Source organism: Hyposmocoma kahamanoa, unplaced genomic scaffold, assembly GCF_003589595.1.
Source record: "Hyposmocoma kahamanoa isolate Upper Pololo Valley unplaced genomic scaffold, ASM358959v1 88, whole genome shotgun sequence".
Classification (NCBI taxonomy): domain Eukaryota; kingdom Metazoa; phylum Arthropoda; class Insecta; order Lepidoptera; family Cosmopterigidae; genus Hyposmocoma; species Hyposmocoma kahamanoa.
Window position 1 is genome coordinate 11,759,231 of NW_020654466.1, and position 23,846 is coordinate 11,783,076.

The 23,846-nt window shown below is 33.9% G+C and overlaps 2 protein-coding genes across 4 annotated transcripts in view; both read right to left on the reverse strand.

Moving 5' to 3' along the window:
* LOC113235565 (serine/threonine-protein kinase unc-51) overlaps positions 1 to 18,323 on the reverse strand; it is a 36,167-nt gene extending 17,844 nt beyond the window's left edge. For 2 of the 3 annotated variants that reach the window (XM_026471297.1, XM_026471295.1), the window contains exons 1-2: positions 18,177 to 18,323; positions 13,345 to 13,521 (exon numbers count right to left, since the gene is read on the reverse strand). In XM_026471297.1, the coding sequence (XP_026327082.1) occupies positions 13,345 to 13,521; positions 18,177 to 18,302 (303 nt within the window). In that variant the 5' untranslated portion in view covers positions 18,303 to 18,323. The remainder of the gene's footprint in view (positions 1 to 13,344; positions 13,522 to 18,176) is intronic. The other variant, XM_026471296.1, reaches the window with a different exon arrangement.
* Positions 18,324 to 19,137: 814 nt separating this feature from the next.
* LOC113235834 (density-regulated protein homolog) lies at positions 19,138 to 21,536 on the reverse strand. The gene is made up of 4 exons (XM_026471751.1): positions 21,158 to 21,536; positions 20,823 to 20,993; positions 20,494 to 20,633; positions 19,138 to 19,317 (listed from the first exon to the last, which is right to left on the reverse strand). Exons 1-4 carry the CDS (start codon positions 21,333 to 21,335, stop codon positions 19,273 to 19,275), a joined length of 534 nt encoding a protein of 177 aa, XP_026327536.1. The 5' UTR covers positions 21,336 to 21,536; the 3' UTR covers positions 19,138 to 19,272.
* Between the last annotated feature and the right edge of the window lie 2,310 nt (positions 21,537 to 23,846).

Consider the following 23,846-nt stretch of genomic DNA (forward strand, 5'->3'; position numbering starts at 1 on the left):
GTGTGTGTGTGTGTGTGTGTGTGTGTGTGTGTGTGTGTGTGTGTGTGAGAGAGAGAGAGAGAGAGAGAGTATCCGCGTGCGTGCGTGCATGTGTGTGTATGTATGTATATGTATACGCATATATCAATATTATACGTACGTATATAGGTAGTTACCTAAATCCGTATAGGCAGTGCGCTTGTTTTTCAATTTTGTATGACAGAGTTAACGTGAAATTGTTAAATACAAAATAGTACAAACAAAACTTAAGAATAACAAAAAAAATGTTAAATAGATTGCCTAAAAATAATCTGCCATAGAAAATAAAGGAATATAAGAGCAGTCTTTTACATAGTCAGTTTTAATTGAGCTATATAAATAATTAAAACACGTTTTAAAATTTATTTTTTATTTTGCACGAAAAAACTAACATAACTGAAAAAATATACAAGAGTCACTGTCCAACCGCGTCCAACATCGCATATAAAAATAAAGAAATACTTGTAAACTAGTTTTCTTTTTCACTGCGTCAACAGAAAATAAAACTGCGTTCGAAAACTAACAGTTGACCCAAAGTTGACGACCACCATTGTGTGTCGTCTCAGATTTTGACAGCTATAACGAACGAGAACCATAGATTAATTTGTTTTTTTTTTATGGAGCAAACTGAAGAGATCACGTTCTATGGTTTTAAAAGCCAAATTTATAGAATGTATGCAAGGGTACCTCCCAGAAGCTAAGTAAGCAGGCATGAGAGTACTACCCAGCAGGGCACGGGCCTCGGCACTGGAGACTTCCGCTAAAAAAGGTGTGTTGTGAGAGAAATTTTGATAGACACTATCTATTTCGTTCACTTTAGCGTAATTATATACATTAAAGATAACAAAACGCTTATGTGTTTAAGGATACCACTAGTGCCATTTAGCGCTTCCGTCACAGAACTTATTCCAAAACAAAGGAATATTTTTATTATTATTTTTAGGAATTGCTATAGTTGGATTTTTAATTAAAGATAAATTGACACCTACATACTAATGTCACTTTGAAAAATAATGTTGCCATGTTTATTATAATATAGTGATGTGTTTGTTTCAGGTATTAAAACTCACTCACTCAGACAAAATTAAAAGTTAAAGATCTTTGACTATTAATCTACAATATTTTCAATTAGTGTACGTACTTCTACCGATTTCCTGTTATCAAAATCTTGATTATTAAAATTAGTACTTGCGAATTATTATAAAGATATAATTTACCTTGATGATGAATTCGATCCTTTAAAATAATACAACACTATTTTACTTCATCAAAAACGAGCAACCTACTAAACGTCAGTTTATTATCACTAAAAATTGGACTATTACAAGAAATAAGAAAATTAAATTAAATTATTTTCGCATTCGAGCGGAAAAGTACCTACTACGTTCTATATGCGTCACCGGTATTGACGAAAAAAACTTTTCGAGCAATTGTGTTAAAAAACATCTAATTTTGTTTGCTGTTATCATACATACAGAACATATCCATTTTATTACTATTTTGCATGACTCGTCACTTAACTGAGTCCCACTAACATCCCTTTTACCTTAGGCATTCCCTATTTTGCCAGTCTCGTAACAGAGGTTATGTGGTCGTATGTTAATATCTGTTATCTGTGAATTCACTCAAACGTCATTCACTCACACACTCTATTTTAACATATTATGTCACTCTCACGCTGAACACACGCACCCACACACACCCACTCACAAGTATTATAATAAATAGTACAGGGACTTATCTTTCAGTATGATCGCGGTATGAATGTAGGTTTCTTTGTGAAAGCCGTTAGACACAAGCAGAAAACTTTAAAATGCAAGATCCTAGCATATTTAGGTTATAGTCTGCACGACATGGTACGATTAAAGGTAACAAACAATAAGCCTAATAATAACATTCACAACTGCCGCTACGTCATATTGTTTACTAGCGACCAACTATAAAAATATTACGTAGTCTATTGAATGTTTTGTTTTCATTTGAGAAATTTCAGCCGTACTCATACACTGTTCAACGATAACAACCAAAGTTATAAGGGAAAGGACCTTGAATTATGTGTTTATTGCAAAAACATGTTGTTATTTGTTTAAAGGAAATAAATTGAAGTAAAGATAAATAAATATTAAATACGGAGAAACCACAGACTTGAGAACAAAGGTATGGAGACGAGTGTCGACTTAGGGTCACATGCAGACAATAACAACAATGGAATAGAGTACAGATGAAAGTAGACGCGACAAAGTTGCTGCAGAGAGCAGGTCACGTTATCGAGACGGGCATTAGGGCCGGTTATTAGATACGCGTTTGACTGTCTGTCCGACAATCAGACAACCGTGCCGTTAGTTTCCCCAGTATACAATGCCGACACTGGGTATCCGTGCGGTACTTTCTTTCTTTACAATCTTCTCACAGGTATCCGAGCGAAGGGAGCATCACGAAAACAACTTCTTAATATCGGGTCGTTGACTCGAGTCGGGTCTACGCCCGGTGCAAAAGCAAACTGCGCAGTACAACATCCATGCAATATCTATATACCGCAGTTCGTATCCATGTCCGCATTTTGATCAACGCCACGTGCGATATGGGCTTAAGTACACTGCCCCCGTTTCACATTTGAAGATCTTAAAAGAACGACCAAAACAGATCCATGCCCGGCGCCAAAGTAACGTTTCCGAGACTTTAAAGTAAATAAAGTTTTAATAATTTAAATTGTCATCATCACTAAATTCGATGGCTACATGTTCTATTATGCTAAAGATTTTTTTCAAGTGTTTGTGTCACATACTCGCTTTTAAGAAGAAAGTTTATGAGTGCGTTTATTGTTGGCACAGAAAAATATATTAAATCAATTGCCAAAATAATAAATTTATAAAAGCTAAATCATGTTAAAAAAGGATATTTGAAATAAATGTTATTTAGTAACATTAGTGGTGATATTAAATAAATAATATATATGGGAACTTGGTCACAAAATCTTAGGTACCGCAAAATCGCCCATTTTGGGCTCTCTTTAGGCAAACGGCACTTTCACTTTGAGATTTTATATAATTACTAAAAAGTATCGACTTTCGCATGGTAAGGGCCTATAACATTCGTATACTTATTACTTAATAAGTTCATTTAAATGTTATTTAGTCAAAATTGCTTTAAGAATTAAAACAATTTTAAAACTTGCAGATTAGCCGTTTTCTAGAAGTTACTGTGCAATAATATAGTTGATTTAATGCATGATTACATTTTTGTTGTCAGGGTTGAATGAAAACAAATAATAGTGTAGTTAAGTAGTTGACACAGTGACATTCCACCTTTTGGATCAGAACCCTTTATTGCATCGTGGTGGAGCAACTAAACGTGGAGCAATCTTCGGTGATTGTACTGATTAATGGTAGTTTAGGAGTCTTGCTGTATAAAACGCCGAAATTTATCTCATTCGCTGGTGGTGTCTCGTGGAAATTGTTTAGCTGTGTGTATCGTTGCACGACGTCGCGTCAGTAGGTATATGAGTAGTTTCTGCTCGTATCGGGCTGCTGTAAGTTTTCCATTTCAATAAGGTCGGTCGGACACATTTAAAAAGGTCACCTCAGTATAAATGTCAACGTTCGAACTTAGATGTAGGTACTTATTGAAATAATATAACAATACAATGGTTACGATTTACACGTAGTTGCATTATTTTTTGAGTAACTAAACATCGCAGTTGCTCTGTTTATATGTAAAAAAACATAGCTAGATAGTGGCTACATAGCGCCTAACAACTTGTCTAGCTCGAGATTTTCCATGACAAGATAGAAACAAAGAAATTGCCCCATAATGTACCGTAAGTGCGCTACATAGAGAAGCGGCTTTAGCTTTATAAGGCAATGCGTATGACGTGCACTGACGGAGGTGCTTTGCTAGCTCGCTAGTGTTCCGCATCTGAAGATATAATTTATTTATGTTTTCTCACGTTATGTGTAATCACGGTACCTATTTATTTCGAAGAAACGATATCAGATACATCGTCGTCGATTTCATGTAGGTAATAATATTGAAGTAAGTACTAGTAAATAGGTTACTATGACTACAGGTTTCATTTAGTTGCGTTAGCGGCAGGCATTTTTCAGTTTACTTTCAAAGTTTATAAAGGTATGTCGCCACATTCGAAGTAGTTTACTTACACAGTCAAATAATAATAATGGCATAGAACTACCACAAGCTGCACGTGTTCACCGTTCTGAATTTAAATGATATAACACGTGACTTTGGCCAAACTCATTAATTTTGTGCAAATAAATCAATTCATGAACCTTTAATAACTATAGGAACTATATGTATAGTAAATATTTAAAGGGATAAAATTGTACTTTAAACAGGTTCAAAGCAGTTTTAAAATTATTAAAACTTCAGCTTAAAATCAACAGAAAAATTTATATTTAACACAAAGAAACACTTGTTGAAATTATTGTTTTGTGAATAAAAAAAATAGTTTTCGCCATTCTTATATGCAAATAAGGACGTTATGCTTATGCGGTTACTTGCCAGTGGAAACGCGGTCTTATAAAACAACAAAAGCTCGCGTAAGCATTTCCTAACTTGATAGAAACAAAGCTAAAGTTATAAATGTCAACAAAAAGGTAACGGTGAAATAAGAATGTACAAGTTCAATGTTTCACGAGTAAAGAATTAAAAATGAAAGAGCATTAGGCCGATAGAAAGTTGCGGTTTCCGGGACGTTACTTTCCAGCCGGTGCTGTAGCGTGGGGCGGGGAGGCGGCGGGGTAGCTACCAAGCTAGAAACCAACATGACGATGCTAAATCTTGACTTTTCTAGACCTCCAACAGGTGATCGTATCAGCGCAACACATATCGCATTATGAAGACACAACCCATGAACAAGAAAAACTCTCTCGACTTACGATTGCATGACTAATATACGACGTAAAGGCGTCGCAGTTAATCGTAAAATTGATCTATACGTTTTAACACGGTTTCAAGTATTGCAGGCAAATGTTAATTAGTATTGTACAGATATATACATTTTTACTGCAAAAACTTAGCTCTAGATGCGTAAATACGATAAGTTTTGCGTTATGTAGACTAAGCTTGCACACCGCTAGGCTATACCGTTACTTATGCACAAGAACATGAAACTAAACAAAAAACTCTTTAACCATTATGCATGTCGAGGTACATGTCTACAATGCATTAATATTCCACAGTATACTGTAATTGTTAGCACTTAACGCCTACACTATACACTCTTTAGAGATCTCTACAAAATAGTAATGCATTACAACCTACACCTAAACGAATAAGTATCCATTGTACAACTAAATCGTTGTTTATGTTAAATCAACTGTTTTATTACATCTGTATGTATATATTTCATAACCACTTATCGTAAGTTAACGATATTCAGAAATATGAGAAAATTTTCAAGATGATAATGTATGTTGCAACAATTTCAATTCCAACCTTATGTTCAAATAAATGTATTCGGTGATTGCTGAAGTGGCAATGTAAGAAGCGTAGAGAAGGTCCTCGGCCAGTCAAGGCTAAATCATATGCGAGATGTAGGGCCTCAAAGTCGGAGACCCGGAGCGTATTGTATATTAATGCGAACACGAGGTCAGCACTTGACTAACTCTAATACAAAATGTACTTGGTCACAGCCTATCTTTATGATAATGACTAGGGCACGCAAATATGAGTTGTAGTAAATAGTAGATACTATTTGTTGTCGTCAGGTATTTATGAAAATATATTATTTTTCATTTTCATCATTCACCTTAGTATTAAGGTACTAATTGACAAGTTAGATACGAGAAATTTTTGTATTTCATTGCAGTCGATGCCATAATACTGAGCGTAAAGAGAGTTACTATTTCGAAATTTGAATAGCCTGGAAAAAAATCCTGACATTTGCAAGAAAATCTTAACATTTTAGTAACAAAATAAAATCGAAAATTTCTCTCTCTTACGCGGCTGCAGAGCAGAGGTGGAAAAGCGCCCGAACAACAAACTTTTGTCGTAAATCGATTCATCGATCAATCGTTTTATTACAGAATTATTACGAGATGGATATTTTAATTTCACTGTGAAACCTCCTAAGTCGAAAAACCATGACAAATCCGGACAGAAGGTTAAAAAGCCGGACATGTCCGGACGGATGGTCAGTGGTCTCGAAAGTCAAAATGCGAAATCGGTAGTGTTGTCAAGTAATATCGGTATATTTGGACCAAAAATCGGTAAATAAAAAAAACAATAAATTGAACAAATCCCTATTATACTATTATACTATATTTTAAAGTAGGAATAGTATTTTACTCAATAATGATATTATTAAAACTATTAACAGTTAGGCAGGCTTACCTATACTAGGTGTATATATATAGGTATACTAGGTAGGTAAGTACGTACTTACTTAAATCAACAAATAACAATGATAACCAAGTCCAACTTATGAAATTAACCATAAAAGACGTGGAAAATACCAAAAAGAGCGATCAGAATAAAGAAATAATCAAAATGCCTTAATCTTCACTCGTCCTTTTCAACGTGCAGCCACAAGATAACGACTGAGCTGGTGAAGGTATCATTTTGTTATTTGAAGGGTCCACTGTAACTTGCACTTGGTTTTTCGTTCGATGACATTTTGATTGAGAGACCACGAAACTAACAATCAACCACTTTAATAAAATTTAAGAAAATAAATTAATGAAGAAATCCGAATTCTTATTTATACAGACTACAAATTTTCTCAGTGAATCCCCTAAAATGGTAAGTTTTTATTCCCCAAATAAATCGTTTACACGTCGACAGACGTTTGAGCTAGGAAATTCCTGTGTTAGTTTTTTGTTATCTGTCCCTGTAAAAGAAAAAAAAAATAGGGATGCCAACTTGGATTATTGAAAATCGATAAAAATTCCTTAAAAAAAATCGTAGAAAAATCGATCCATTTCGGTATTTCGGTAGGATGAGCGCCAAATCGGTAGGAATACCGAAAAATCGGTAGGTTCGAGACCACTGCGGATGGTAGCCCTAAGCGTATAGAACTCTCGTATAGATTCTCTTGATAGGTTTGCAATTTCCTCTGCAAAACATACTTGCGTGTACGTAATTTTCTTGAAAGTTAAGAGGTTAATAGCTACCTAAGCAATTCTTAGATACAATGAAACAGCTCAATTTTGATACTTGTTGCTTCATTATTGTTGCTATTAATTAAATAAATGATAGCGTTATAGCAAATACAACTGACCCGGTACGTAGAGATGCATGCGACGCAATAATTGAGAACTTAAGATTCCGCATGCATTGCGCGATTTCAATGGGTTTCCATTGAATACAATAGGAGAGACCAGATAATAACGGGACAGCTTTTAAACACACGAACAGCTTTTAAAAACAAAGACAAGAATAAATAATAAAACACACACTGTGTTATTAAGTACTAGATTGTACCTACAGTCAATATTACAAAACATGATTAGACAAAGCGTTACTTGAAACACATCAACGTTTACATACTCATAGAGCGTCGATAAGCCTGAATTAATTATAGACGATAACGAAATAATAATTACTTACAAATTTCCCAGCAAATATAGGTAACATTTGTATTTATAAATCCTGTCTACTACAAAAGCACATTAAAAAGTACTACAGGTATTTGGGTAAATCAAGTTTTTTACTAACAATATGTATATTAAAAAAAATAAAGGTAATGATAATTCAGATCTGAAGTGATATACGATAGTCATTATATCCTTGTTTTATATATTAAGATGTGCAGCGACGGTTAAGAATTATTTTTGAAAGTATTAATCAAAAACTTAAACTTATTAAATCGTGATTGCGTTACTAGAACTTGGCTTTTGTCATAAATAAACAACAGTTCGACAATTTTTTTTATTATTATTATTAGCTCTTTTATGTATAATAGAATAATTCGGCACGTTAAGTCTTCAAGAAAATAATCTTTATTTTCTTATTATTTAAAGAATATTATGTAAAGTTTTATCCGAAGTTATCAATTACACATAATTTATATTTTATTTTCTTTAAACATGTGACGAAAATAGCATAAATTAATAATAATTTTAGGGGTTAGATTTAGACCACAGATAAATTGTAGATTTTTATTAATTATAAAAATGTTAGCCGATTTATGCCAAGGACAGCCGAGAGTAGGAAAAAAAATATTGACCCATTTATGACTATTTTAGATAAGTATTACCAACACGAATGCAAAAATATCCGAACACAAATTCATGCACACATAGTAGGTAGTAGTAATTGAGTGATTGTGTCGACCTGGTTTCATGAACGACCGGAAACTCAGGAGTTCGTTTTTAAAAATCACATAAAAACTGTCCGACTTACGATTCGACGATCCCTTCGTTAGCTAAAGTGTTGAAATTACTTCTCAGAAATATAAATTCAGCGTTCACCTTTAGGAACAGTACGATTGGCACTACATCAGAGCGTCGAGAAAACAACTTCAATTATGTGTCTAACCGTCCAAATGACGTTTATGCGTAACATGACACTTTGTGGCTCTTGTCTCATTATTAGAAAAACTTCTAGAATGATCCCTGACTTAGACCTATAATAAACGCATGAGGACTTGATGAAGTAAACCACAGTAACAAATTGTTCATCACTATAATATGAATGTCAAAGCTGAGTGCGTTAATTTAGATAAATCTATGGGAGCTTAGATGTAATAACCACACCTTGCGTACTAACTTATTATTAAGTACGTACATTAAAATCCGTATTAACTGAGTTAATATTTTGCTGCTATTATAAATGTATACAACACAGCAGTGTTGAAAAGTAGGCAGCATAATTCGGATGAGATAAATTTAAATAAATGTTAAAACCAAGGCCGCGGTCCATACTATAGTGTATATTAAATATAACACATCAGCCACAGCTCTATTTGACGAAACAGATAAATTGTACTGTGCCTAGTATCTCTTGAATGGCGAGCCAATTTCGCATGTTGGTGTGCGCAATGTGTTAAGTAAACGACGCAAAAGCATTTCCGTATTGTTTTTATTACCGACTTTCGTAAATTAATATAATTGAAATGGAAATTCAAAATGGATTCTTTTTTTATTATGTGATTCGTGCACTCTAAATTAAAGTCAAACGTTTAAGAAATGTTCCACATTTTAAATTTAATTCGCTAGTTAATACCATATTATATTATTTATAAAACCTTTGCTCTTTCATTAATATAATATTGGTTAGTTATTCAACAGCTACGTAAATGTTGATAATGGCTGCTGGCTCGTGGTCGTGTTTATAAATAAACAAAATGATGACGAAGATAATCAGAAGTCATGGTCCCCGGCAGCCATGACGACGAACCGTGTATCTCCACTAAATGGTAATCGTGCCAATGAACTTTGCTTGGCTTTACACGGAGATGAGGACGTTGTTGTTTTAGTTTTTACGCAACAAAAAACATTAGGCTATTTTATGCTCGACTTACACATGTCTTCTTTGACTTCGACGTGAGGCATTGTCCTTGAATTTTCAAATAACATTCATAAATATACTAAGATTAACAAATTTCAAAAGAGAATTTTAACCGCTTTAATATTTAATAACGGTGCTAGTTTACTTTATCTAACACAGACAAAGAATTGCGAGCAATTAGACAAACCAAGATAACATTTGGCATTGGTCAGGGTCTTAGTATATGAGCCATTCTACATAGAACACGTTTTGCTTTTAAAATGGTGTTAAGTGCTCAAATGCGTAGGATGGTAACCAACCTATGTGCTTACATATTACATTAATGCTAAGCTTCAACATATGCGTAAAACGTCTGGTTTGAGGTGTTTAATGTTGGATACTTGTCTTTATCATGCTTTTAGTCACGTTGATGGCATGTAAACTGTATTGAATATTAGGTATTGGATTGATGTTATCTACTTCACGCTTATTCCTGCGAAATTTTGTATGGTTTGTATATAATGTTTCCATGGTACTAATCAGTTACGGTAAAGTCAATTGATAATTATTATGGATTGGCGTGTCGCTCACCAGGCACATGACTTGTTCGTCCCGTCACTTAATATTATAATAAAAAAAATCAACGTAGCAGAGTCAAAACGCAATATTTCCTACTTCAAGATTCAACTTTGTTAGGACAAAGGCTGATACAAATTAAATAATGGAGGAAAACGTGTCCTCATTCAGATAATTGTTGCAATAAAGTAAAGTTTATAAACGTGTCTATTGCGTAAGTGTAATAGACACATGTTGTAGGAATATTGAGCTCGAGGTAGAAAACGCAATCATTTACAGACTCAGCCATAAATAAATCATGGTGTTGCTTTCGCGGTTGGTGCAATATACGTAAATCTGTTATAGGATTGTTGCACAAAATTCACTTATACAATACATTTCGTACGCGTGGTTTCGTCTACGTTTACGAGTGTAAATATAGTGGTGGTGCTCTTGTTGTATATATGTTAGGAAGGAATGAGGTAACGATAGTAGCCAGTGGAGTCATTTCTGCGCAATCTATATCGATGCGCACGGGCACGACCGACGGCAGCAGGGACGGCGCGGTATGACGGCAAACGTTCGCACTACTCGCACTTCTGTACACGAGGCGGTGATGACCGAGGCCACACGTGTGGGCTTTTATACAGACAGACTTTGCGGCGCTCTTTACAACGCGTCATATCATTACAACAAAAACAATCTATCAACTTAGAGCACACCATGTGAATTTGAGAACGAACGCCCCGACACGTGTAATTATCGAATATATTTCTAGGACTACGACTTCCTTTAAATAAACAAAGCAGAATTTTGATTCGAGAAGTGTTACGAAAAATTTAACAATAGTTAGCACTAATTGGTAGGTTTATTGAGTGAAACGAACAAAGTTCGGTTAAACCGATAAGTTATTTGAATAATTGTATCCCTACAATAGTCTCACCTAGTGAACAGCCCAATATTATACGGGTTAGTAGGGCAATTAGAATTTTATAGTTACGACGACGTGCTACATTGTAATTCACAATCATTCGATGGTGGATATCTATCGGGAATGACATAAGAACTTTTGAAACTGTCTGCGTTGTTATCTGTCCGACTCAGACTATTTTATCTTTATTAATCCCCTTGACCTATTGCGGAATTTGATCACTTGTGCAAAATGCGCAGTAAGTATGATGTCACAATTAACGTGAATGTGAATTTTTATCTCCGACGTCGTATACATTTAAGAGTAATCAATTGGCAAGTTACGGGCACCATGCGACGGCTGCGTGCTGGAGGTACTCAACTTCGTTGCCACCGATATATCGCCTCCGCATGGTAGCAAGCGACCTTGTTTCGAATTCTAATCCGTTCGTCAGCGACCGATGAACACGCGAAAAGCGGCAGCTTTGTGGCAGGTTTATTTATTTAGTTTAAATTTAAAAACGTTCTTGAAAATATGAAAATCCGAACGTAGCTAGTAACCTTTACATTTAGTTGTTAGCTTAATTCAAGAAAGTGTGCAATATACTAAAGTAAATTAGATACTAATAAGTAATAATTGCACGCAGGTAATAGTAATAAGTAAGCATGCGGTAGACATTATCATAGATGATTAGGGGCAAGGCTATTGGGTTACGGACAGCTAACCCAACGGCTAGTTAATAACGTTCCAGTTTCCTGGTAATTGTTTAGCTATGCATGAGCACCAGTCGCAAAGTTAAAGGGACGCATTAACATTGTTTGTTAATTTATTATTCTGAATGATTCGTTCGTTGGTTATTTTAATACGTTGAAGGTTTAATGTTCGAGTTAAATGCGTAAAAAGTTAATGCAATTTACATTTTTAAGTATATACAAGACCATTCATACCCACAAATAGAACAAGCTTAATATTCGAATATCAACGCGTACGAAAAAGACGTGCGAAGTAAAGTATTGCGAATTAGAACACGGCTATTATTGCGCATCAAACGCGACTTCAGTAAATTAAGGGCCGACTCGTGTCACTATCTACGTTCTTGTTTTCCCCTCTATATTTTAAGATAAGTTCCAGTTCTTTAGATATAAAAAAATACATTGCTATCCTTACCACCGGCATATTATACTGAGTGGAATTGATTTAGGATTGCCCATTACACACATTCGCGATTCATACTTTAATTATTTTAGCAATGCTATAGGTTTCAGTATGCTGTATTTACTACGTACGCAACGAATTGATGAATTTCAGTGATATTGCTAAATCTGTGTGAATAATAGGTAGCGTAGTTTTAGTTAGTTTAAATTCTTAGGAAGTACTCTTCGTACTACTGTAGTATTGGCAAAATACTAATAAAGAATAATTCGATTGAAAGTTCTTATGCGCCTATTTACATTAATTTCAACTTGCAACGGTTTTAGAAACAAACATTTTAAAGTACGTACATATCGTCACAGAAACTAATGAAACAAAATAAAAAAAAATATTAAAAACCGAAAAATAGAGTCGAAAGTGAATGTTTAAGTTAAGAATAATTCGTGTGTCAAATTCTAAAACCGATGTTCCACGTCATACCAGACGAAGTTATCCTCGTACTTAAAATAGATATGCGAGCGTTAATTCTCTTAAACGGAAGTTATTTTAGCAACTTTGTTTTGGAAATGGGGGCGGGCGGCGGCGGTTCTGCCGGCCGTCGGCGGGCTACGTCTGCGCTGTTTGTTTACCTCAGGCGGTTGTTATTGAATTTAACTTTACACAGAACACAAGCCTAAAGTACATGAGATAGTTTTGACTAACCGCATAATAAATAAATACATTATAATATTGACTCACTAATGTAATGACTCACTTTCAATGTTTATTTTTTATTATTAAATATTGGTTTCTTTAGTCTCGCTATATGCAAGTTAATTTCACGCAACAAATTACACAAAATATAATTAGTAATAATGTAAATTATAGCTATACCAAAGTCATTCATGGCAAAAGGCTTTACTCTTTACGAGTCTTATTTTATAGTTATTTTAATAACGCACACACGCACTCAACATACCCCCCACACTAGGAAAACCCTGTGTCGCCGGTGCCATAGACACACACATAGACAACCACAATTTACACCCGAACTCACGAGAGAAATAAATGTAGGCCATATAAATATTTCTCCCGGCCCGGGAATCGAACCTGGGACCTCTGCGTGGTAGTCCGGCATTGTAATCGTTCGGCCACTAGGCAGTTAACTATAATAAAATAACAAAAATGAACTAAAAAATAAACTCATTAACAATATTAAAACAAAAAGTAAAGACATTGCTACAAATACACTACATTGTGTGGACAATAAACACATTGCTTACCTCCATAACGACGTAGACATGAGCAGGGCTGTCCATGCAGTCGTGCATGGCCACGAGGTTGGTGTGATGCAGAGCCGTGAGCTCGCGCAGTATCTTTATCTCCTTCACCAGGATCTCTGACGCTTTCTGAATGCCTTTTTTCGTTACTACCTTCACCGCCACCGACTGTGATGGGTTCTGCACAAAAAAAAAATCAATCAGTGAAAGATTTATTTCTAAATACATAACAATTAGATTTTTTTTTGTTTTTACTCTTTTTCATTCTATTTTGACGACAATAAATATGCTTTATTTAATTAAATGTTAAAACTTTTCGCTTACAGATAAAGGCAAATAATCGTCCGAAACTCGAACTATACAATTATTTAACAATTCAAAAGAGTCGTAACAGATATGAACTTGATTCGCATAGAAAACGACGTCGCATAACAAACTCGTCCGACTGACCTAATAGGAATTACTGATAACTTGATAAGACAAGCTTCGCAAAGAGTTACACATAAGCTCAGATAGCACTTAATTCACATGGGTATTTAGAAACTTATTGCGAATAATTACAGATTACAATAGACGTACACAACAGTGCGAAGCGATAGTTGTCAAACAATAGACGTTATTTTGTATGCTGTTTACATTTTATAAATAAACTACAAACTTGCACGAGTAAACCTTGACATGAAGACATTGAAAGATTTCTCATACTATAAAATTTTATCAGAATTTTGATGCAAATTGATCTACTGCGACCCAACTATTTCAAGTCCCACACTAATAGCAATCTTCTTGACTTGATCATAACAGTACAATTTTTAGCATTCAATAAAATACTGCTTATTCTACTAATCTCTCGGTACTACCGAGATTCCATAGTTAGAGAAACTTGTCATGAATCAAAGGGTAACTATTATTTCTAATGACAACAGACTTTGTAAAATGACAATGCAAGTGCACTGAGCATTGCATACGGCCGTCGCAGGTGGGTGGATGCAGCGCGTGTTGCATCAAGGTTGACTATTATACATCCTTCCTTGGTATCTATACAAATGTATTAGACCATTAACATATTATCCTTCTTATAAGTTATTATAAGTCAGGACAATTTCAAAATAAAGTTTACTCAGAAACAGATACGAGCGTTGAAGTGTCAAGTTATGAAGCGAGTATTTAAGACATGAATTATGGGGAGACGTGCAATGTTTGCGTACGGAATCATAGTGTCAACAGCGAGTTGGTTCGGTTTGCTTTTATCCAGAGGGGGCTGGGTGGTGCGCCCGCGCTGGCTAACATTAGCCCGCCCTACATTCCGTAGGCTCGTGGAGAGATTGCAGCTTGACCTGATTTCAACACGCGCCCCGTGTGGGATCACTTCTAGCCAGATTACGTATAAGTGACTATAGTAAAGTTTATATCCTAGATATAGAATATGGACTAAGGAACCGTTATAAATATCTTAAAATTGAGATGACATACCGAAGACCAGCTATTTTTATAGTTATTAGTTGGTTGGTATAGTATAGAATTTACTTCTCAATGTTTTGGTAGTGGGTGCGGTGTCGAGTAGCGTGGTCACGGACGGCCGTTCGTGAATTCATCGTTAGTCGTCGCCAAGTTCAACTTTAAACGTTTGGCAATCTAGTATTCATATTAATAGGTGTATAATTTTTCTTGATGCAAAATAATAAATATTCAAATCAGTACAACTTACACAGAAGTACAATATTATGTGTCGTACAACTGTTGTTTAGATACATACTGACGTACTACATTATGTAAATAGAGGTAGTAGAAGGAAGTAATAATCGGTGTACACTACTTACCTAACGAACACTGCAATCATAATTAGTTATTTTATAATACGACATTTAACGTGGTTATTAATACCGTTACAAAATTTGAAAATTGGCACTACAAGAAGCGGCATGATAATATTACTGTAAGTAGAAATTGGCATGTTTTAGTAAAACTGTTGAAACAAACCATGATTAATAAGAATCACAAGTATTGTTTTACATTTGGGATTATGTGTATACATGTAGATGTCTCACGTGCCGAATGCCCTTGGAGGGCACGAAGCGTGTCGTTTATGAGTATTGTACTATTCCAGAGCAGCGGCAACGGACAGTGTCCCATGGGTATGGACAATAGGAAATCTTACCTGCGACAGGAGCAGTGCAATCATGGACCATATCCAACCTACGGGAGTCGGGAGTCTGTCCTCTATTCAACGCTGTATAATGCGACCTATGTTGTATGTCAGACTCCACCACCCACGCGTACGTAATTCCTATTACGTATTATAAAATTATTATCTAAGTCATCATTCTTACATTTAATGTATTTGAAAATATAGGCACATAAAGTGACGTCAACTTTAGGCGATGATAATTAATTTACAAAACTGTTATTGTTTGTGCTGTACAGATAAATTGAGTAGATTTAAAATAGCGATAAAAAGAACAGTGACCTAAGACAGATCACGTTTTGTGAGAGAAAAGCTTGCCTTAAAATACAGATATTAAGGTTACATGAGGTCAATTTTTTCATCTACGAATACCACAAAAAGTGGTTGTTCGCCATATTGAATTGATCTGATGATATCTTGTCTTCGACCAGCCATCGACCTAAAGACTTCAACACACGTACTCATACAACAAGTACGAATGTTAATGCACTCGGATTAGATATAATCAAGACACCTATACAAATCGCGTGGGTATCTATTTATCAAATGAGCGCGTCTCAAGCGAAGGTAGTTTCTGTTAATTTGCGGCATGGTGTTGTGTTAATAAATTCATAACTAATTCTTAAATTTTGTGTTTAAGAATTAGTTGTATATTGTATTGCGTGTTTAAAAAACTTTTACAGAAAAACTATAAAGTATTAATTGTACTAATACTTAGTTCTTTACGTCGTTTTTGGGCTTAATATAAATAGAGCCAATATCACAAATATACGGGCATTTTAATTAGCATCACGTGCTGGGTAGCCTAGTTCAAGCCAGCTGTACATACAAACCGGAATAAGCTGAAGCAGCTGGTGAGACACCAACCAGTCAGGTGGACAAGTAACTTCAGTATAACATTCAAACATATATAAATGACGCTATAAAAGTTCGTGATCATAAAAAGTATCTAATTCCAAAGAACAAAGTAAAGTATATAATTTTTAATATTACCAAAGGGTTGATTTTATATAGCTCTTTGTCGTTTTTACCAATTTGCGACATGCGTGAAATGATGTCTGATGATAGAAAACAAAAATGTTAATAATAATAATAATATAATAATAATATAATGCTAATACATAGACAAAGAAAGAAATTACATTACAGCAGGTGATATCTTATTGTTACAATAGTTAAATAAATACACAAGAAAATATCAAGAAATTTAAATAGTGGATAGCCCAAATCCTAAGGAAAAGTACCAACATAAAGATTGTTAAACATTGTGTAACAAATATCTTTAAATAATACCTTCATGAAACTGTCAATGACCTTATTACTCATTCTAGAAAGGCCAATACTGTAAAGTTAAAACTGTAATGTTAGCTGTATTTAAACCTAATTAACACAATAGAATAGAAATTGTTTATTTCAAAGAAACTACATAATTAGTCTCTGATTTTTATGTGTAAACAGCGTACTTCACTGCTTTTCAAGAATAGTGACTACACCCAAAATTAATCCTTTAATGTGATTATGATTCCATGCTTTTCATTGCTTAGAATAATCACATGTCAACAATGGTCTATGATTCATCAACTTTGGCACTCGGATGCTTCCTGATGAGTTAGGTGCTTTTGAGATAGGCATATATTTTAAAAAGTAATACACTTGTTACAATCCACCGACATCTCTTGTGGGGAGTTTTGATAAATAATATTGATATGTGGAATAATTAACCTCAGGTTAACCTCATCTAATATAATATCTAGGTCTGTAAATACAAGGAAATGTTTGTAGATAATAAAATAAGCAAGGGAAAATGTGGTTAAAGTTCAAAGATCTTTCGGCCTCATTTAACCAATTTTAAGCTTGCCTTATCTTTTGTTATCATAACCTATCTAGTATAGTAGAATTATTGCTGTCTTTGACTTTTGTTACAACAAATCATGGAAACAGAATTTCATGTCAAAAGTATCTCTATAACATAGCTACAAAAACTAATAATATAATAACTGGAAACTGTGGTTGCCCACACTGCTAGTAGTTTTAATAAATCTGGATAGTCTAATGAACATAGCTGAAATAAAAAGTATAATTAATAGTAGCATACATAAAACAGTACTGATAGATATTTAAGTGGTTTATGATTGTATCTGTAGATATTATTAGGATGACTTATGTCAGGTACAATCTTGCATCATCTGTAGAATGAGGCATAAACTAAAAATATCAAAACCTTTTAATATAAACAAAATTTACTTGGTTTACAGATTATAATAGACTGTAGAGTTTAATACAAACCAAAACAAAAAAAATGTAAACATTATTACAGGTTATTTATGATCAGCTGTTTACTTAACATACTAGTTGCAATTGTACAAAAGAATTACTTAATTTGTACCTTCGCTATTTACAATTTATTTGGTATGGTAGGTAAGTAGCCAAACGTTCGTGATATTTTTCGCCATTGTTTCTGGCTCAGCCAAATTTTGTACATTTGACGTATTGCCACCACCCACGATTGCAATAGATCGATATTATCAACAACTCAAGACATGCTCTCCCACCCCAAATCCTGAAGTCCCAAACACATAGGTACCATTGCCAAACAGTGCGCGCATCTAACAAATATTATGCGAACAATAAAGAAAGCGTAAATTGGTACCTTTCTCTTCCTTCCTTTGTACACCATAGCGAAGGCTCCATGTCCTATAATGTCTTGTTTGGTGAACTCGTATTCACCAACCTGGATTACTTCCATTTTCACTAGTTTTCCTTTAACCACTGACATTTTTATAGTTTATTTATTTACAGTCTTGTACTTACGGACAACAAAAGATCAATACTATAATTTAGGAATACTCGATTGGGAACTTGACTAAGTGCTACATTCTGATCACAGTTGATGAGCTCCTAATCACTTCCTAGTTTCCATCTATAGTTAAAATTTCACTGTGCACTATCGTATCATTGTTACGGTACCATAACACAACACACAATGATTGCAAAATGTTTAAAAGTGATTTTATTTTGTGTTGATTTTGCGAAGTTACGAAAAGGTGTTTCCAGCAAAAAAAAATGCAGTTAATCAGACAAGTTGCCATTAATGCAGATAACATTTCTACTATTATTTGAGGAACTCTTTTCTACGTAAATTTAATTAAAGAGACCAAATTAATTTATTAAGTAAAAAAATTACCTATATATTTTATTCCTCTCATTAAGAATTATTAATAATACTTCAATAAATTTACAATTTTGATATCGCTTCTACTTACCAAATTACTGTTGGCGTAATTATAGTAATACTCGTAACTCGATTGCCTTTCTCTATGAAATACTTGTTGTTAGAAGGTAATAGAACCATATATCATTGACTGTGTTACCATATTACATTTTCTAGAAGCTGCCATTAGAAGCGCAATCTATTAACATTATTTAATACCAAAATGGCCCTATTATAGAAAACTTATTCTCACAACACAACTAATTATTTAGATTTCTGAGATTATCGTAATTCACTTAGGTACTGTAACGTTTTACAGTAATTAATTAAAAAATATGAAATCCAGTTCCACGTTTTAAACATTTATTCATATTAAGAATTCCTAAAATAAATAAAAATGTTGGATTAATACTTTATTTCTGTTTTACACATTGCAGCGACACAAAATGTAAGCAATTATATTATTTGTAAACTAAAATAATGGGTGCAAGACAGAAATAAAATTATTATTATAACTATGTCTTCAAGATTGTGACTATCTTTTCTGATCACCAAGATCTTCAATACTATCTTCATCAATCTGAAAAAAAAAAAAAAGATGATACACACCCATTATACTACACGTAAATAAATTTAATCTATAAAGGCAGTGAAGTCAATTCTTGGCTGCAGGCTAATTAACTCTTTAAACAGGGTGTCAATTAATTATTAAGTCGACGTTTAGCTGGGAGACGGGGATATCAAGGTCATGGTCTACAAAAAATCCCATGGTATTTTTAAATATAGATTTTATACACATTACGATTTTTACATTTTGACATCCTTGAACGTGGCTATACTCAAAATCTTTCTTTTTCTTTTTATTACCTTAAAGCAACCTGCTTTTTAATGAGATAAGTATTATTGAATTGAATTCCTGACTTAAAGTTATTTTAAAAGCATCAAGAATTATGGAAAAAGAAATAATTTTTTTTTAATTTCTTGAATGGTTGTGTTAAAAAAAATTGCAAATGTATGACACCGCATCTGCACTTAATTGAAAAAACTTGTCTACTTATTCATCTAATTACTAAAAAAAATGTACCTATCTACTATTTAGTTATGGTTTTATTCAAAATTTCATCAAACAGGTTGACATTACAAAAATGTAACATTTCGTGATGCTGGTGTCTAAGATGGTTTGTACCACTCATGGCGATGGTTTCTAACTTCAATTAAAAAAATACAACATTTGAAAATGAAAACACCAAAGCACCAAAATCACGAAAAATTAGGTTTCTTACACTTTAGCAAATATCCTGATTATTGCTGTAGAAATAGACAATTATGTTTGGGTACAGTTGCGTCCAAAGGTGTTCAAAAGTAAAATTGTAATGTGTAATAAATCTTTAATTGAAAAAAAAAAAAAATCATTGGGAATATTACCATAGTACCATGGGCTTTTTTGTAGGCCATAACTGCCTTGACATCCACATCCTGGCTTGATGTCGACTTAATAGACATCCTGTATAATAATGAAAGTGCTAGTATCTTGGGCACCTTGCCGCGTGGACTCAATCTAATTAATACAATTTAATCCTAGTTTCAGTTTCTAGTTTTTAAGCTTTTATTGTACTTTAATTGTATTTTTTAACTTATAAACTTAATCCAATTTCAAAAAACAATGAAAGTTGCATCAGAATTGAGATACCCTCAGTGTATACACAATATTATGGATTTTACCACAATCAGAAGAAAAAATGAAATAAAAGCAAACCTCAGGCCATTTTTCAGGTATAATATCAAACAGGTCATCTTTTACATCCCCTTGGATGACAATCTCATCATCCCCAGTCACTGAAGAACCACAAGCGAACTTAGTTCCAAAAAACTTTGCTGCAACTTTCAAGTCAATATCTGAAATGAGAAGATAAAATGAAATTATTATTAAGTATACTACCACTAAACTCTACTCAACGTAAAACTATATTAGTTTTAATATTAATGATTACATATTTAACTAATATTGCATTTTGATGCATGTATTATGTTAGAAAGGTCATCTAAATATTTAAGATGACATTTTATAGTTTCAGTGTTGCATACCAAAAGTACTAAGTCCTGACACAACTGTGACTGATTTCTTCTTGCCACGTGGCGCGCGTGAGATCTGCACAAGCTTCGGCACGTCCTCTTTCTTCTTCGACTTGAGCATACCCTTGCCGCCTCTCTTTTGTCGTTTCTTTTCTTCTTCACCACCAGCATTTTCTTCTTCATCTAAAATTGCTCGTTATTAGAATGTGTAAAGATTATGCCTTTATAATACAACGACTTAATGCGAAATGATCAACTTATTAAAACGAAAACATGGGATTTAAACCAAAAATAGAAGACAATAGACATAACCTTACTTTTTTAACATATAAATCCTGTTAACTCACCTATCTTTACTTTTTCAAATTCCGTGGGCAAGTTCTTCTCGAGCCACAGCTTACACTTGTCGTACTCTGGATAATATTCACAATATTCTATCGGCATCGAACAGTTACCGCAATACTGTACCTTTAAAGGGTATATTACTCCCTCTCGAGGGCCCATTGATAAATCTCTATCTGCCATGATATGGGTTATACTAGCGAAATTTTATCGGAAAATCGTAAAGAATATTGGCAAGTTAACCTAGATATACATCTAATCTATTCGTTCAATTATTAGATTTTTGGATCAAGCCTATCCCATTCCATTGCCACTGGCAAATTCGCAAGCCACCTTAACCATTGACGTTCGATGGTGACAGTGACAGCGACAGCCAGGAGGAGTAGTGTGACAGCTGACATAACAGCGGTGCCATTGCCATTTTAAAAAACCTCTTCCGGAGCAGTTTTTATTTTTATATGGATAAAAAATAATTTTAAAACGAGAAGTATTTTATTATTCTTTGTTTGAGAGTGCTTGGTTACACGATCTCACTAATGCAGTCATCAGCATTATTATAGTTGCATCCAAAAGTCTGTAACAACACGTCTGTATATGTTAGCTATATATAGTAAGGTGTTTATTGTTTATCGTGTTTCTGAATAGCGTTGCGCTAGGGACGTTATTATAGTAAACAAAATCAGTCTAATTTATATCGCCCGTTTGCCAGAACAATGTGTCTCTAAAATTTCGATTTTACAGGACAGCGATTTTTAACTTTAAAAAATCTAAATTCGTATGTTATTGGCCTCGGATCTATGAATTATGTATAAATCAACTAACACTCTGTACCGGAATACCGAAAATACTTTGCATTGTATGATATTAGTAAGTTTGATATAAAAATATTAACACAATGTTACGTTATTGCACAAAATATGCAAATAATGTAATTAATTAAATTGTTATTTCCTTTAAGATGATATAATTTTCACTTTGCGTTAACTTAACCAATAAAAACGCGTTACTCAAATTCAGGTTTTTTTAAAACTCACATTGTTTTTGTTTTGTTTCATAATTATATTACTTTACTTTTATCAATCAGTCATAACCAATGTCAAAATTGAACCGGTTTTTACTTATAATTATTTACTATTAAAAACTTTATTGCACATTAACAATATTTAAAGCGAAACTAAGTTACGTGGCACTTTAACCGTGGCACTATACGCCCGTAGCTATTTTATTTTTCATATTTTGTTTTTTTCGGATGTGAATGATTTTTTTTTAAATTTATTTCTGGCCATGGAAACAAAGTCCTTCAGCCGAAAACATACACGTTTAATTATATTTCTGGAAATATGGCCACCACAAAGAGGATAGGCAATTTGAGGCGGCGTGCTTGGATTGACTCGGGATTCCTTAGAACGGGCCGATACGGGTATTTTAGTTCGAGATTCGTATAATTTCGCGTTTTAATCTTCGATTAAGGCACAATAGCACTATCCTATTCCACTTTAAACTAGATTTCACAAAATAATTGAAAGTCAAAATAAAAACGACACTTTTCCCTCCAAAAGGCCCAGAGCGAATCGATGTGAATAGAAATGAATCTGGATGACCAGTTTTGTGAAAAAAGTGCTGGATAATGGTTTTTTGAGCTGGGTTACTGATGACCTCTCTGGGCAGATACCTACGATTTTAAAAATTCAATAGAGAAATAAAACCAAGTGATATAGTAGTGGCAAGATTTCAGGAGTGTATCGTAAAGGCTCGTAGATAACCGATTTTCTTTTTTTTCAGTATTCTGTAAATCCTGGGTGTAGCGAATCGCAGCAGTTGCTGCAAATCTCTTTTGTACATATACCTATTTAAGTTTTAGTTTTTATATTTAGATGTAATTGTTTTAGGCGCCTTTTCTTTACTATTGTTTCCGTTTTTGGATTGATAGCTGTATACGTGTTTTGTAGTAAATTAATAAACTGACCAAACGAACCAAGACAAAAGTAAATTGACTTTGATCTTGCTCACTCGTTGATAGCACCCACCCCTTCCCATTGATACAATCCTTTACACTGGGTTTATACAAAATTGGAACAGTTTTTGGTATATTCGTCTCTATCCATTTCCGGATAATTAAAATCACATGGGGCTGGTTCTCCTTGCATTATAACGTTTTCATGGATATATTAATGTACACTTAATTCAATTAGCGCAAAACAAATTGTGGTACTTCGCGGACCTAAAGTATGTACAAAGCATAGATTTAGTATGTACAAAGTGTCAAGCTTGACATGCTTTTGACTATACGTGAACTGATTGTTGTGTCATAAATGGTCTTTTGCTGATTGTGATGGAAGTCAAGGTCAATGGAATTTCAGAGAATTTTCACTAATTCATTTTCAGAGAAATTTGATTCTATTAATTAATAATTTTTTTTTAATTGTTTTCGACTCTCTTCAACGCCCACTGGACGTGGTAGGGTCTACTTTGGGAAAGTATGATAATATTCATTGATTATACTAGTTGGTTTATGATCTTCTTTTAACTGGAACCTGAATAGAACAAAACGAAACAACAATACTTGTACAGTCAAGTATTTCGGATTATATTGTGGAATTATATTATTTGGGTTTATTCAAATGCTTTAAAATCGGGTATAGTAATTAATCACATTTAACACGTGGTGGTGGAGTAATCGACAAAAAAGACATT

Bases quoted from the DNA above. Each gene is read 5' to 3' on its own strand.
- LOC113235834 (XM_026471751.1), bottom strand. From the start codon at position 21,335: ATGGCAGATAGAGATTTATCAATGGGCCCTCGAGAGGGAGTAATATAC. The intron at 20,994-21,157 runs GTGAGTTAACAG...GAGCAATTTTAG, and splicing joins ATTTGAAAAAGTAAAGATAG to ATGAAGAAGAAAATGCTGGT. The intron at 19,318-20,493 runs GTTTGCTTTTAT...TTTTTTTTTCAG, and splicing joins TACCTGAAAAATGGCCTGAG to ATTGATGAAGATAGTATTGA.